General features: G+C 39.6%; 1 protein-coding gene across 6 annotated transcripts in view; it reads left to right on the top strand.

The window, feature by feature from the left end:
- grip2a (glutamate receptor interacting protein 2a) overlaps positions 1 to 14,881 on the top strand; it is a 34,782-nt gene that overhangs the window by 15,924 nt on the left and 3,977 nt on the right. For 5 of the 6 annotated variants that reach the window (XM_079359962.1, XM_079359961.1, XM_079359964.1 and 2 more), the window contains exons 10-22: positions 2,592 to 2,720; positions 2,947 to 3,108; positions 4,555 to 4,741; positions 6,769 to 6,914; positions 7,010 to 7,090; positions 7,438 to 7,501; positions 7,941 to 8,086; positions 9,210 to 9,354; positions 9,641 to 9,780; positions 10,203 to 10,385; positions 10,480 to 10,639; positions 11,690 to 11,804; positions 12,106 to 12,330. In XM_079359962.1, the coding sequence (XP_079216088.1) occupies positions 2,592 to 2,720; positions 2,947 to 3,108; positions 4,555 to 4,741; positions 6,769 to 6,914; positions 7,010 to 7,090; positions 7,438 to 7,501; positions 7,941 to 8,086; positions 9,210 to 9,354; positions 9,641 to 9,780; positions 10,203 to 10,385; positions 10,480 to 10,639; positions 11,690 to 11,804; positions 12,106 to 12,330 (1,883 nt within the window). The remainder of the gene's footprint in view (positions 1 to 2,591; positions 2,721 to 2,946; positions 3,109 to 4,554; positions 4,742 to 6,768; positions 6,915 to 7,009; positions 7,091 to 7,437; positions 7,502 to 7,940; positions 8,087 to 9,209; positions 9,355 to 9,640; positions 9,781 to 10,202; positions 10,386 to 10,479; positions 10,640 to 11,689; positions 11,805 to 12,105; positions 12,331 to 14,881) is intronic. The other variant, XM_079359963.1, reaches the window with a different exon arrangement.

The following is a 14,881-nucleotide window of genomic DNA, read 5'->3' as shown; positions in this document are numbered from 1 at the left end:
ATTCAGGATTCAAGCTTACATTGCCAAATTATTTATGTCAAATAGACCATCATAATAGCTAAAGATGTCCGATAAACAATTACATATAGCAGAGAAGGGATCAGATACTTAAAGTGAATCAGACACATGAAATATTTTATTGGGTATTTGTGTCATTTATTAAGCATAATGAACCGTTTTTTCTTTTTGTTATTTTCTGAAAACAAACTATGACTTCAAACTTTTTCTAACCCTTAGCTTGGCTGTTTTCAACCTACGTGTAATATTAGTATTACATATGCATACGATGGCCCACTGCTTAGATCATTTTTGCTCTTTAAAAAAATAAATAAATAAAGCACATATGTCACAATTTATAGGCACATATGATTTTTTTTCCTAAAAGTGAAAATCTGGAAATGTGCAGTGCAATGCAATGCAATGCAAAGGTTGCAGTTCTTCCGGTGCGTTGTGGGACATATGCAGTCCACAGTTTGGACTTCCAGCATGTTGTTCTTAACATACATAATGTGATGGCTCTGCTCTTACTTATTTTACCTACAGCTGTAAGGAGCCTGGCGGCCTCCAAACAGTCTCATTCTATATGCTGTGAATCAGCCCGAGTATGCAAGCCTTTGTGTGTGTGCATGCTGCCAGCAACAATCCTTCTGCCTGTGGATACACACTCCTTCGTATGCCACTTGCGTGCACACAAACATACACTGGATACATTTTTTTCTTCCTCTGAGAAAATGCTTGCGCCATGTTCTCCACACTCTTTCTGGGTCAGCAGCTGCAGGGCTCCTTTACATGTGAGCATGGGACAAATCATACAACAAGACAGAGGAAAAGAAGATGTAGTTTGGTCTCCTCTTGGGTCACTGGATCCTCTTTTTTTCCAGAGTGCAGAATTTCACTCTCATCTCTGTTTACTGAGGGAACAAAAAACTGTATTTGGTTTACCATCTGAAGCTCATAAATCTCCTATTTGTGTTCATAATGGAAACATTTTTTTTTTGTCCTGAAAGACTGCATTTAATGTTTGCAAAACCCACAAAAAAGACTAAATTGTAACAAAACAATTTACCCTTCTGTGATTGTAAACTTCCTAACAAAGTCCTACCAATCATTCAGTCAATCAATCAAAATGCTAGTGATCAGAATCTTTAACGGAGGGTTAAACCCTTTGAGAAAAGCATCCAAATATCCACTTTACCAGACAGTTTGAACTACATAAATTATGTTCCTGTTGACCGTTGACCTGTCTCCTGTCAAAGTGCAGCACAGGCATCGATTCACTGTAAAATAACAGGCATGTAACTCATCCTCTGAAATTTCTATTCAATAAAGATTCACTATAAGAATTAGGCCCCATGCCGTTATAATAACATAAAAAAACACATTTTCACAGCTTCCTTTCCTTCAGGATAAGGCGTGATTAAAAGATGCAATTTGTCTAATCTCCTCTGGGGATTTAATAAGACTGATACAGCCACTGAGAGATTAGGAGTTAATGTTTCTTTCCGCCTGCGAAGATGGCAAAAACATCATTTCTTGGAGCGCTTCCCCTAGGTGGGCTTAACGTAAGCCAGCCGAGCTGAGTCTTTACAGGTTTTTGATTGAGCTCGATAGAAACTGGCTCTCTGAAAAGGGCCGGAGGGTCTCCTCTGTGTATTCTGATTACATACAGCTGGATTTAACCAGGTTTCATGAAGATGGCAAACCTCCCAGGCACTAATGCAGTCATCCATGTTTCCTGCAAATCCTTCATCCATGTGAGCAAGTTGTTGGAGATTAGACCCTTGCAAATGACACGTTAAGGATTACTGTCACATGTCACTGTCTATGACTATTTCCACTGCATGAATCTGTGAATACGATGTTAATTAGGGAGGTGTGTGTGCCATACAGGAGGTCAGTATTTTCCTTTTGAATGTTTCACAGATATTTGACTGAATACAACTTTTTATACAACTGTAAGATCCCCTTCAGAATAAGCACGTTTGGCTCTTTGTGTCAATCAAAATGCAAAAAAATAAAAAAAATGTTGCAGAGTTGATTATCAACCGGTTAGAAACATTTAGACCAATCAGATGCAGAAACATGCGCCTATCATCATCAGCAATCAAGCTTTCAGCTGCGCCCAATCAAGGTTGACCACATGTCTGACTTTTGGTTGGAAAAAAAGAAAAGAAAACAGCATTAGATGATGCCAAGCAGCCAACTGTCTCCAACTGGATTCTTTTAGCACTTTTGGGCTTTTTTGAAAATAAAATGATCAACATGATCTCCAGTTTGCACTCAGTTTATTGGAAACTTGCTGAAAAAAGTTAAGATATTTTTTGTAATGTTTTTGTCAGACCCTTCACTACTTCACTGTCTAAATGATTCCAAGAAGCTCATTAAAATACATTAAACCACAGGATTAAATCTACTGTACCATTTCCAAAACAAATTAAAGATCAATCACATTGCAAGGCACTGTGCAGCGTGGTACACATTTACACATTGGAATAAAAGCAAGATTTCATGGTTATGATCTACAGACATGCCCAGCAGAGGAGTGGATCTCTTTTACTTCATGGATGCATTTGCCTCTTTTTTTGTTACAGTAAAAGTGCAGAAAAGCAACCATCACCACTGGGACCAAAGCAGCAACTACTGCCACCCCCCACATGGCAGCCACGGCAAGGCATGGAGCAGCCCGAGCCACCCACACAACCAGCAGGACCACAGCAAAAGTAAGTTATCACTTGTGACAGCGCTGCTGCTAGCGAGACACCATGGAGGGAGCACGTTTGTGAAATCTTTTTTTATAGGTTTACTCCAAGTGTGTTCCCGCTTTACTTTTTATTTTTTGTTGCATGTTTACTTTGAGCACACTCTCCTCCTGCTACTGACACTATACACAAAATGTCCTGTTGGTACCTGCCCTTTGAAATGTCTAGATGCTATGTCTCCTTTCAGCTCTGGTGAGTGGTGGCTTCTCCCCTTCCTCCACAGCCACCTCAGGCTTCAGCAGCCAGGGCAGTAGCACATTGCCCTGTCCCATCCCAACCATTGCCCCCAACAGCCCTCGCAGCTCCACCGGCAAGAGGAGGACCAGGAAGAAGGACCACAAAAGCTCATGTATGTAAAATACAAAAATTCTTTATTGTCTTATAAGTGCTTTTTTTTTTTTTTTTCAAACTATTGACAAATACACATTTATGACATCTTGAAGGTTACAGTTTCAGGTTCAGAAGTTGTTTCCCCAATACAAGTCAATAACATGAGGCTAATAGACCGTAAAAACAGTTAAGTAGCACCAAAAAACATTTTAAAATTGTTTGAATGATCACTTTTGTCGTAAGCAAGCTTTATTTATATTGCACCTTTCAAGAAAAGACATCACAAAGTGCTTCACAATTGAATTTGTAGTAGGCTGTATTAGTTTTAGGTAGCCACATGTGCCTGACAAACTATAGCAACTGTTTCCAATAACATAATTCTAAGGAGTCCTGCAAGGCTCAGGTGAAAAATAAAAAACACATTTGTACATCCATTCCTAGGATTTACAAATCTGTGCCTAGTTTACAAATCCATGAATTAAAAATATGTGCTCATGGTTTACAAATATATTCACAAGGTTTATAAAGAATGCAGAGTTTTGCAAATCCATGAGCAGGGATTTGTAATATGGATTTGCAAATGGATTTCTATTTTTTTTCTTACCCGAGCCTTTGCGGGCAGTAGAATTTCAAGACTATTACGTTTTTGTTTTTCTTTTAAACTACCAACTAATTAAATGAAGACATAAAAACCGAGGATAGTCATTATAGATTTCCATTAAAAAAAACAACAACCTAAACCTATTATGTCGAAATGCTCCTGTAGCGCCTCTCTAAAATGTTAAAAACACATGCGAAACTTACAGGATTCTCATAAGCCTTTACCTTTTTGTGCATATTAGCAAATATGAGCAGGCTAGCATAAGTTAGCAGGACAGGAATAAAATTGCCAGGATAAGTAGCATGTTAGCTTGAATTTTTCAACCTTGGGTTGTGAGAAGGTTAACATGCTAGTATTAGCATTTAATTATGTATCAGTTTAGGCAAATGCACCTCTCGGCATAGCCAAAGACTTTTATTCTTGTCAAGTATATTATTTAAATAGTGTTAGCATTAAAAAAAAAAAAAAAAAAAAAAAAAAAAAAGGATGTTTGAATCACACTAATTTTGTTACACTGGAGGCAAAAAAACTCTGATAATGAGAACCGAAAGCTATCTGAGAGCTAAGGGCTTTTTGTACTTGGTAATTTAGCTGAACTGACCTTTTTAAAATGTTCACAGCTTGGTTAAACCATCTTTCACTCCTTTTTCACCCCTTCAGTGTGTGAACAGACTTGACTGATCTCTGTTAGCATGGCTGACGCAAACTCTTATATGTGACTCATTTCCTATCCATTCCCATGTCCTCTCTGTTGGTGCATGTCTCTTGCCCTTGTTTCCGTCATTTATCTGCCACTTCTCAACTAATATCTATCTCTGATGTGTCTCCTCTCTCTACCTTCTTCCACTCCACTCTGTCCCACAGTATCCCTGGCATCAAGTTCTGTTGGCCCAGGGGGTCAGATTTTTCATGTGGAAACAAGCGAGGTTGTCCTGAAGGGGGATCCACTCACAGGTTTTGGAATCCAGCTGCAGGGAGGCGTTTTCGCCACAGAGACCCTGTCTGCTCCCCCAGTCATCCGCTTTATTGAGCCCGACAGCCCAGCTGAGAGGTAACAGGCTGAGACACCTAACAAATAACAAATATCATATAGGGAGTCACCTTCAACTAAACTGCCCCAGTGCTTATCATTCAGCCTCATTAGAAAAAACCCCACTTAATTTTATCCTGATGTCTCGATCAGTATTAAGCTTGTGGCATACGCTTTAGGATTGCATTTGTCTCATGCAGTGGTTTCAGAAAATGGAACTTGATTTAAAAAATAAATAAAAAAACTCACTACAGGAATTACAGGTCATAAAAAGATTAAAAGCCGACAAAATATAGGCTACTAATCTGTGGGAGAAAGAAGCGAGTAAAGTAAGCTACACCAACACTCTTTATTGGCAATGCTAACAACCCAGGACCCGGTTGTTAAGTGAAATCCTGATAGCAAAAAAGTGGATTCCTAAATCCAGATTTTGTTTGCTGTGTTGAAAAAAATAGAACAAGTTAAACATGATTTGATCAATCTGATCCCAAAACCAACCTTTAAAGAGAACCACATCTTTATTACTGATGTTCAGGGTAGGATAACCTGATACATACTTTGTCTACAGAAGATGCTAAATTTCCAACTGAACTGAATAATTAAAAAAAAATATATTTCATGTTAATGTTTATGCTGTTTGGTAAAAGATCTTATTTCATAAGGATAACATCTTTTTTTACTTCCCTAATGTCTACTTTATTATTGATGTCATGCTTTTACTGATTTAGCAGTCCAAGTAATCTCAAATCTAGACATAAAAGTTTAAAAACAAACAGGAGGTATTAGCTAAAACAACAACCCCAGACTGGATAAAAATCTATTATCTAATCACATTTCTTTAAACAACTGGGTCCAAAGGATTTTTTCTTCTAGCCTGGATAAAGTGGTAAAAGTCTTTACTTTTAGCACCACAACAAGGTTGAAATCTTTGAAATCCCCGGGATGCCTCATAATGAAACTTTAATTTGTCCAGTACTTTGGGTGTTAAAAAGACATTCATTGACCTTTGCTTGGATGTTATTGTTGCTCTTAAACACAATGAAGCAGTAGGTAATGTATACCATAACAATTAAACAACTACAATGTAAACCTGCTTTGTCAACAGTTTCACAAGATTACATGTCAGTATTTGGCACAATATGGGAAAAAATGAAGTACTGTATTGATCAAGGCTACATGTTGCCGTCTAATTAACACACAGCTCCAATCACACCAGTGCACTGTATTTGTCCTTGTCTCGTAAGATTAATGATGGTGTCTGCAGGCGGTGCAAAGTCTTTCCCCCTGGGTCTTGCACTACGATTAGTCCAGGAGCAGTCAAGATAGAAGTGACTCAAGTACAGTATCCGCCTGTGATGTTGGTGTCTCAGCCTACAAACAAGGTTAACAAGCAGCCGTGGTCAGTGAATTAATAACAGTTGACAGATCGGCTGTGTTTTCTCTTGTAATTAGGGGTCTGATTAAACATTTGATCTTTGTTGTTTTCTGGATGTTAATGCACTCTGAAGTGTCTAGTGAAGCTCACGTACGGTCAGTGTTCAAGTGCGTTTATTTCAAGCCTGGAAGCGTTTTTTATTTCATTTTAATTATGGCATTTTAAACATTCGTCCTATATGAGACATGGTGTCAGATAGCATGAATGGGTCACTCGTCAGAATACCTTTACTGAAAACAGAAATCCAAACAAAGCCTTGCTGATATTTGTGTGCCCACAGTGACTCCACTTGAATGATTTTTTTGTACACTTTAGTGCTTTTATTACAGAGGAACACAGAGGACAGAGTAGTAAACTAGGATGAATGAATGACGCTTGACAAATCACCAAAAGTTAGAGTGGAACCTGAGCCGCCCGCTTTGTGGACTGTAGCCTCTGAAAGTCCCTAGAAGATAAACTGAAATGTTAGACACAGCTTATAACCTGATATTTTGCTCACTTGTTCATTATCGAATGGTTTTGAGGAAGACATCCTGATGATCCTACATTATGCCCCTCATATTATTGTAATTTCTTAGAAATAAAGTGTGTGTGCGTGTGTGTGTGTGTCAAGGTGTGGCCTGCTGCAGGTTGGTGACCGATTGTTGTCCATTAATGGGATCCCAACTGAAGATGGCACTTTGGAGGAAGCCCATCAGCTGCTCAGAGACTCAGCCCTGGCCAATAAAGTCACAGTGGAGGTTGAGTTTGATGTTGCAGGTATCATATTGAGTAGATATCTAATTGTGAAAATTGAGTATATATATATGCTCTTTCAACCTAAAAGGTATCTTTATTTTATACAATTATTACAGAGTCGGTGGTTCCCAGCAGCGGCACCTTCCACGTCAAACTACCAAAGAGGAGAGGAGTGGAGCTGGGCATCACAATCAGTGGTGAGTTGGGTAACATTGAGGTGTACAGCAGGGGGCAGTGTTGTAACATATCACCCCACAGAGCCCACACATATATCTCCTTTGAATCAATGTTCTCTGATCCATGAAACTCAGGCTTGCAAAACAATGAGTGCACATACCTCATTACCTCAGAATAATGTTGGCCTCAACCAGTGTCCATCATTAGCCTTTTTTTTGTTCCGGCTAGTTCTTAAAAAAAACAAAAAACAAAACACAAACAAGGTTTGCAAGTGCAACAACATGAAAAGGAATGTTTGTGGGTATATTGGTAAGAGTTAACATAGTTTTATCTTTATTCTGATATAAATCTATTCTTCTTTAAACAGCAAGTAAGAAACCTGGCAAGCCCCTCATCATCTCCGACATTCGCAAAGGAAGCATAGCACACAGGTATGTCCCATCATCAATCATGGCTGAGAGTTTTAATGAGAAATTGTTGTTTAGTGTGCTTAGGCGTTAATTTCAGGTCACGATGGAGGAAAATGATTTTGAATCACTGTACCGCTCAGGGTGAACAAGGTTTTTGAGGCTTATGTAGGATTATGAAAGAACAAAATAAAATTGTTCGGTGAATCCATCGTGTAATACGAGCCTAATTGGATTGAGCGATCAAAACTGGATCAGTAGGGCAGAGCAGACACCTTTCAGTTGGGCTCAGTGTTGATTAGGTTGAGGGCAAAGTTAGGGTCACCCCAAAGGATCCCACTGAGACACTTGGCTAATAGGATTTTCATATTTGAGTCAGCGGGTCTCTGCATACTCCCAGTTAACAGTTGTGGTTCTCTCTCTCTCTCTCTCTCTCTCTCTCTCTCCTCTTTGTTCCCGGCAGAACAGGCACTCTTGAGCCTGGAGACCGGCTGCTGGCCATAGACAGCGTCCGCCTCGAGAACTGCACCATGGAGGATGCAATGCACGTCCTGGAGCAGGCCGAGGACATGGTCAAACTCCGAATACAGAAAGATGAGGACAACATTGGTACTTTTAATCCATTTAAACACCCGTTATAGACGTAGAGGAGATGCAGAAGTACATTTAGCAGTTCGTTTAGCTTTCAACTTGTTGCTACATTTCACTCAACTGAATTCCCCAGTTCAGTGAAGGGGATGCATTTCTTCTCCCCTGCATTTATCTAACAACTTTAGATTCAAGTTGATCTTCGGTTTAAAACAAGATGAACTTAAAAATCCTCACAATCAACAAACTTCTTTTTTTTTTCTTGTTGTCTAATGTAAGTTTCTTATTGTGGCCATTGTTGTACATCTTTCTTGGTTCATGGCAGTTCAACCAAAGAGGAATTTCTTGATTTTAAATCATCTCACATGATTCTTTCAGATAGACATAAAATGATTTTTTCCCCCCCAGAAATAAGAGGGAGAGAAATGGAAAGAAACTGCTAAAAATAAACTCTTAATATGTATAGTCTAACTTTGTTTTTCATTTTTTTCAACTCTTCTCTTTTATCTCATATCGCCTCGGGTTAATCTTGGGACCACTTTTAGTCCCTCCAATCAATCTGCTTTTTATTCGGTTCATAACAATGTCAGAAAATACAAGCTGACAGATTCAAATGTCTTGTTTTGTCAAATCCTTTAAATATAAAATTGATTGAATAATGGTCACAGCTCAACACTATTAAGGTGGTTCTATACTGGTATATTCTCAGGACTCAAAGAGGTCAAAAAGCTCCAGCAGTACATGAATTTTGAAGATTAACTTTATCAACAAACAAGATCTAATTTGTCTATACATGTGATCTGTATTCTTTGCCAGAAATTCCCACTCTGCATAACAGTCTGAGGATCCACTTGCAACTACTTCATGAAGAATTGCAAACCAAATTACTGATATTTTTCAACCAATCAGATTTCTTGTCAGTTTGGACCTCAGATGGTACAGAACATGTGCCACAAAACAGACAAGACTTAATAACTCTCATCTGTAGAAACAGCCTCTGAAATATTTTGAAAAAGTACAGTGAGAATACAATGAAAAAGGAGGTAATGGTCCTGCTGTTATTTTTGCTCAAATGTTTGTTTTTGTCATCTTCACAGAGTTTAAACTGTCAGTATAATCTCATGTGCTGTTTCCTTTTGTGTAGATGAGTTGGAGATGTCAGGCTCTATAATCTACACAGTGGAACTGAAGAGGTATAATGGACCCCTGGGCATCACCATTTCAGGCACAGAGGAGCCCTTTGACCCCATCGTCATTTCTGGTCTGACAAAGAAAGGCCTTGCAGAGAGGTGAGGGGAGGGGGTGACACTCAGGGGTCAGGATAATTATTTAAGAAGATTGTGACACTTACATTAGGTTAAGGGTGAGTAAAAGCTGTAGTAACCCTTCTTTGGAAACTTTTTTTCCCCTGTAAAATAAACAGCACAGTTGACAATGGCTGTCTCGTCTTTTTCTGTAACAAAAAACGTCTTTGTTTCCTGTCTCAGTTGCTGCATTGGCAGCCTGACAGTTCTCCAGGCCAGCATGTCTGTACTGTCTGGTAACTCTGTCTCCTCTGCTCTCCTAACCCCGCAGGACCGGGGCCATCCACATTGGGGACCGAGTACTGGCCATCAATGGGGTCAGTCTGAAAGGAAAACCACTGAGTGAGGCCATCCACCTCCTTCAGATGGCGGGGGAGTCGGTCACCCTTAAGATAAAAAAACAAGCCGACCGTACGTTTCTGTTTACTTTTTGTTCTTTTGTTTTAACCTCTCATCGCAGTTTGAAAAAAAAAAAACAGCTTACAGGAATAACTGCAACCTCCAAAGATAGGCGTCAAGATAGCATCATGGCACTCACAATTACTTTCACTTTTTCACATCTAAATATGAAATATGCGTTTCAAGGCCCTGGAGCATTCTTTCCAACGAGTGGGAGACATTTTGTTCCAGTGGTTTTTGCAGCAACATTTATTCTGAGAACTTTCTTTTCTATTTTTGGTAGTCTTGTGCATTCTTATGATTATTTGTTGTAGAGATGTAAAATAAATGTAACATTTCAATTAGAGGAACAAGACTATTTTTTGTACTTTCAGGTGACTGAGTTCGTTTCTTCTTCCTGTTAATGTAGTTTTTCCCTAACTGCTCATTCCAAGGTTCTGATAGACGGCATCTGTCAGAAAGAGAAGCTGCGTTTTTAAGTGACACCGAGGATGATCTGACAGACTTCCAGAAGACCAGTAAACACTCAGAGATCTACTCTGCCACCGTGCCTAGTATAGACTCTGCAATGAGCTCCTGGGATAGCTCAGGGTTTGACGCAGGCTACGGCAGCCAAGGTGGGTTAATTCCAGGATACTGGCTGTCTGAAAACTACCCAGTTTTTCCTTTCATGTACTAATGAGGTCAGTTGATTTTCCTTTTTTTTTCCAGGGACATATCTTCACAAAGCATCAGATATTCTGCTCAATCCAAGTGACTGGAGGCGCACACAGCACAGGAGCCAAACCAGCTCTAGCTCGGCTGGCCTGCTCCACCACACGTCTCTGTATGATGGGAGGTTTACTGAGGATGAGTGGGACAAGATACCCGGGTAAGCACACTGTCCAAAAATCAACATCATCTACTCTACTTCTTGTTTCATTTCTGTGCAGCTGTAAGTCTTTTCATAATAGAGGACGGTTTAAAACTTAAATCATCTTCAAAGGTGGAAAGTTTGTCCTTTTGAATTTTTAAGGCTAATTGACTTCCTTTTTTTTGGGGGGGCATTTCATTTCATGTCACTAAAATATGACACATATTTTACATCAACAACCAATAAGATGCATTCATAAAAATATATATATATTTTAAATTAAACCAGATTTTTTTTTTTAACCTTCCAAAAGGTTTGTTTTTATGTACCTTTTAGAGGTGAGGGGGACAAGAACCCAAACAGTCCTTTTTAGGTTTAAATCTGTTCTTGAGGAATCTTTATAACTGCACTTTTACTCAAGTCAAAGTGTCTGCATACACTTTCCACCTCTGAAAATAAGAGCTTTTGCTATTTTTTCCTCTTTGGGTTCATTGACTAATACAAAGTGCACAGTCTGTAAATAGTTTTTTTTCCATTTTGTGTTGTATGCTTCCCTGTTTTGTGCTTTTCCAAACTGTCCTTTTCTCTTCTTTCTCAGGTATTCTCTCTCTCATCTGCTTTACTAACTGCCCACGAGCTATTTGGTGTTTCACATAGATGCATCTTTTTTTTGTGTCACCCCCTTTGTCCACAACAAACAAAAACGTTTCCTGTGAAAGCACCTAAAGAGCCCAAGGATACATCAGCCTTATCTGTCTCGTCACACTTTTTTTTTTTTTTTTCTTAAACTAAACTTTGTGTTACATGCGTTCAATTTCCTGCTTTTTTTTTTTTTTTTTTTTTTGGGTGACCTTACTTTTATAAAATTGAACTCTTTTAAAGGCTCTGTCTAACCTAGTGGACTCCTCACCATTTGGGAATTTAACGATAACATCCTCAATGAGCTCCTGAGAGGTTTTCGAATAAGGATTCTCCAGCACCCTGAACAAACAAAACTGCATTTCCCATGCCGCACCGGCGGCAGGATGGCAGGGCTGCTCTCATGTTCTGGTTCCTGCGTTGTCATAGATTCGTCAGCCCCCCTCGTTGCCATGGCACCCTCAACCAGGATGACAGCTTCTGGTCCCAGGCTCTGCAGGACCTCGAGACCTGCGGCCAGTCTGAGATTCTCAGGGAGCTGGAGGTAGGCCTCACCTCCCTCCTCCTCCTCCTCCATCTGATTTGTCCTCCTCCATCTATTCATAGACTAGTGTAGGGCTAAGTGAACATGCCAGATGAAGCATTATGATAATCTGAGTGTAATCTGTTATTAAATCTGACAAGACAGGCCGTGCACCTGCTGCTGTACTGCTTCTATACTGAGCCAGGAAGGCTTCCCATAATCAGTCTGTGTGCCCTTCATAATAGGTTATATGTGTGTCTGTTTTCTCATATGTAATATCTAAAAATCTTTTTCTTTTTTTTTGGGGGGGGGGCTCTTTCAGGCATCCATGACAGGTAGCGCTCTTAGTCTGTACCTAGAGGAGACCAAGACCAACGACGACTCGATGTTTCAATCTGACATTAGCCCCATAAAGAGAGAGGGAACTCTCAGGGAGTCAAAGAGCAAGAGCAATTTGAACATGTCGACCAGAGCCAGAAATGTACCATCCCTGGGCAAAGGAGACCCATCTGACATGTTGGCCTCTACCGCCCTGGCACTGCATAAGGTATCTGTCTTTTTTTTTAGGTTTATTTTGGGGCCTTTTTATGCCTTTTATTCAGAGACAGGACAGGGGAAAGAGTCAGAAATCAGGGAGAGAGAGAACAAGAGTGGGGAATGACATGGAGGAAAAGTGCCACTGGTCGGATTTGTACCCAGGCCGCCTGCTTGGAGGACTATATAAGCCGTAGATTGGGCGCTAACCACTATGATACCGGCGCCCCACAAAGTAGCTTTTTTTTTTTTTTTTACAGTGGCTTCATAAGCTTTACATTGTGCACCTTCCCTCCCCAAAAAGGAAACCAAAACCTTAAATTTACATAACAGGATTCTTTAGGTTACAGGCCCAAAAATTCCATGACATTAATAGATACATTTGAAGGTGATCGGATAACAGGTGGACAGAACTAAGTCCTGAGCCTTCACACTTTGCATTATCAATGTCTCCAATCAGATCTCACTTTACATACAGTATGCAAATCAACGCAACACCACTACACAAGTAGCAGAGCACAGCAGACGGACTGAAGTGATGAGTGTTAGAAACGTTGTATATATATGAAGCCCTGTGTTCCTTGTGTTACAGTTCCATGATTTATCTTTGAATTGAAATGACTGCCTAGTAAACTGGGGTATCTTTTTACAGTGATAAAAAAAGTCAACCTCATTAACGCACACGAGGTTGACTCATGTTACGGCTTAATACTGTGCTAAATTATTCTGAAAAAAAACATTTGTTGATCAGCTCCCCTTCTGCCATCCACACCATATGGGTCATTGATTATGCCTTATATCAGGGCATGAACAGAAATACAGAGCAGATTAAGTCAGGGACAGTGCATAACAGACAGACTGTATCTACACTTTCCTGTGTTAGTATAAGCTCTGCTCGTTGATCACAGTATTATCCACACTGTCTCGCCCTCCTATCTCATTGGTCCAGAATGTACAATTTTAAAGCTGTCTTCCTTAATGAATAAATAGGGACACTAATGCATAAAGTATGTCTTCACATGTGGGAATGACATGAGAAATCAAACAAGACAGTGCTGAGAAATATCAAATCAGTCATGTATAAGAGGAGAGAGGTTCTTTACAGATGGGTATGAGGGAGGGCAATTTCAAAGGAGCTAACCAGTCGGATCAAAATATGTGATGACGCAGAAGGCTTCTAGGTTACTAGTTTATCTAGTTCAACAAAATTCACATATGTGGGGTGTGACATGATTTTGCTGTCAACACTTATTTCTAAGTAGCATGAAGAACCGACCTCATCATTAAGTACGCACATGCATAAAAGCAGATTTGGAAAGTTTCAGCAACGGCTTTCTTGGTTGTTTAGGAAAATGTCTCAACAGCGTGTAAACTTCCCCTATGTTAAACAAATGGTTGTGACTGAATCAGGCCGGATGCAAATGTCCTTGAATGGGAGGGGTATCAGATGCATCTGCCAGAGCAAATAAATCACGAGTTGAAGATTTGTGCTGATTTCCAAACGTTCCTAGAACCAAATAACGTCTTCAAACTGATGACCCTCTATGTCCTTTTAAAGTAGCTATCGTACGCGCGGCACTTTGTTAAATCAATAAAAAGTTAAGATTCCTGTCAACTATGATTTATATGATGGCACAAAAAAAGTTTCCCTTCCTCCCTAACATGATCATGCAAATGAACACATGCAGAGGAGCAGCTGTAAGGACAAATACCTCCTCGCATGCCAAAATAAATTCTCTGGTATCCACCAACCATAATAACTAAAAAATTAAAATTAAATAAAACTTTAAAATCTGAATGAATTGAACATTTGTATTTTTACCAAATAAAATATGAAAGAAAGTTTATATTTCACCCAAAGAAGGCCATGTACGGATTAATTCTCATGTATGTAGTAATTTAATAGGTACCCTCTCATCTGCAAAGATGTTTTATATCTTATAAACTTTTTCCTCTTTCATTGTATTCGGCTCATACTGTGAGATTCCATTTTTATTTGCAGGCTGTGATCCAAAGCACTACTGGACACTTGGGGCTAAATGTGGTCATTTCTAAGTCTGCTGCACTCACAGCTTGAAAACATTGTACAAACAAATGGCCCATAGGGAATCTGTCCATCATTAGCGTTATGCCTGCATGACTCCTCGACTTGACTCATCACAGCTCTCTGTATGGCATAACTGGACCCAGTGGATAACCTGGCCAGTCCGGACTTGCATTGTGTGTAAACACACAACCCTCATTAAACATTACCTCTGAAGCGACACAGGCTGTGACCCCAGACTGCACCAGAATGCTCCCTAAGAGAAACTCCTGTTTGGAGTCACTCATCCATATAGATTAGGGAAACAGGGTATGACAAACCCTTTTAGCACTTAATCAGACATGTGACATCAACATGTCAAAATTAAATTTAGGCATTTAAATGTTATGGAATCCTACGATTTATAAATGGAATAAAAAGGCATGTACTGTTTATCAGTCTGATAAGACATTAGAAATTTTACTGTCATCATACACAATACAACCAAATGTTGCTGGTGACAAACAGCCCAGCAGCACTA

Source organism: Symphodus melops, assembly GCF_947650265.1.
Source record: "Symphodus melops genome assembly, chromosome: 13".
Classification (NCBI taxonomy): domain Eukaryota; kingdom Metazoa; phylum Chordata; class Actinopteri; order Labriformes; family Labridae; genus Symphodus; species Symphodus melops.
Note: the sequence above shows the minus strand (reverse complement) of the source record. Positions and strands in the feature narration are given on the sequence as shown.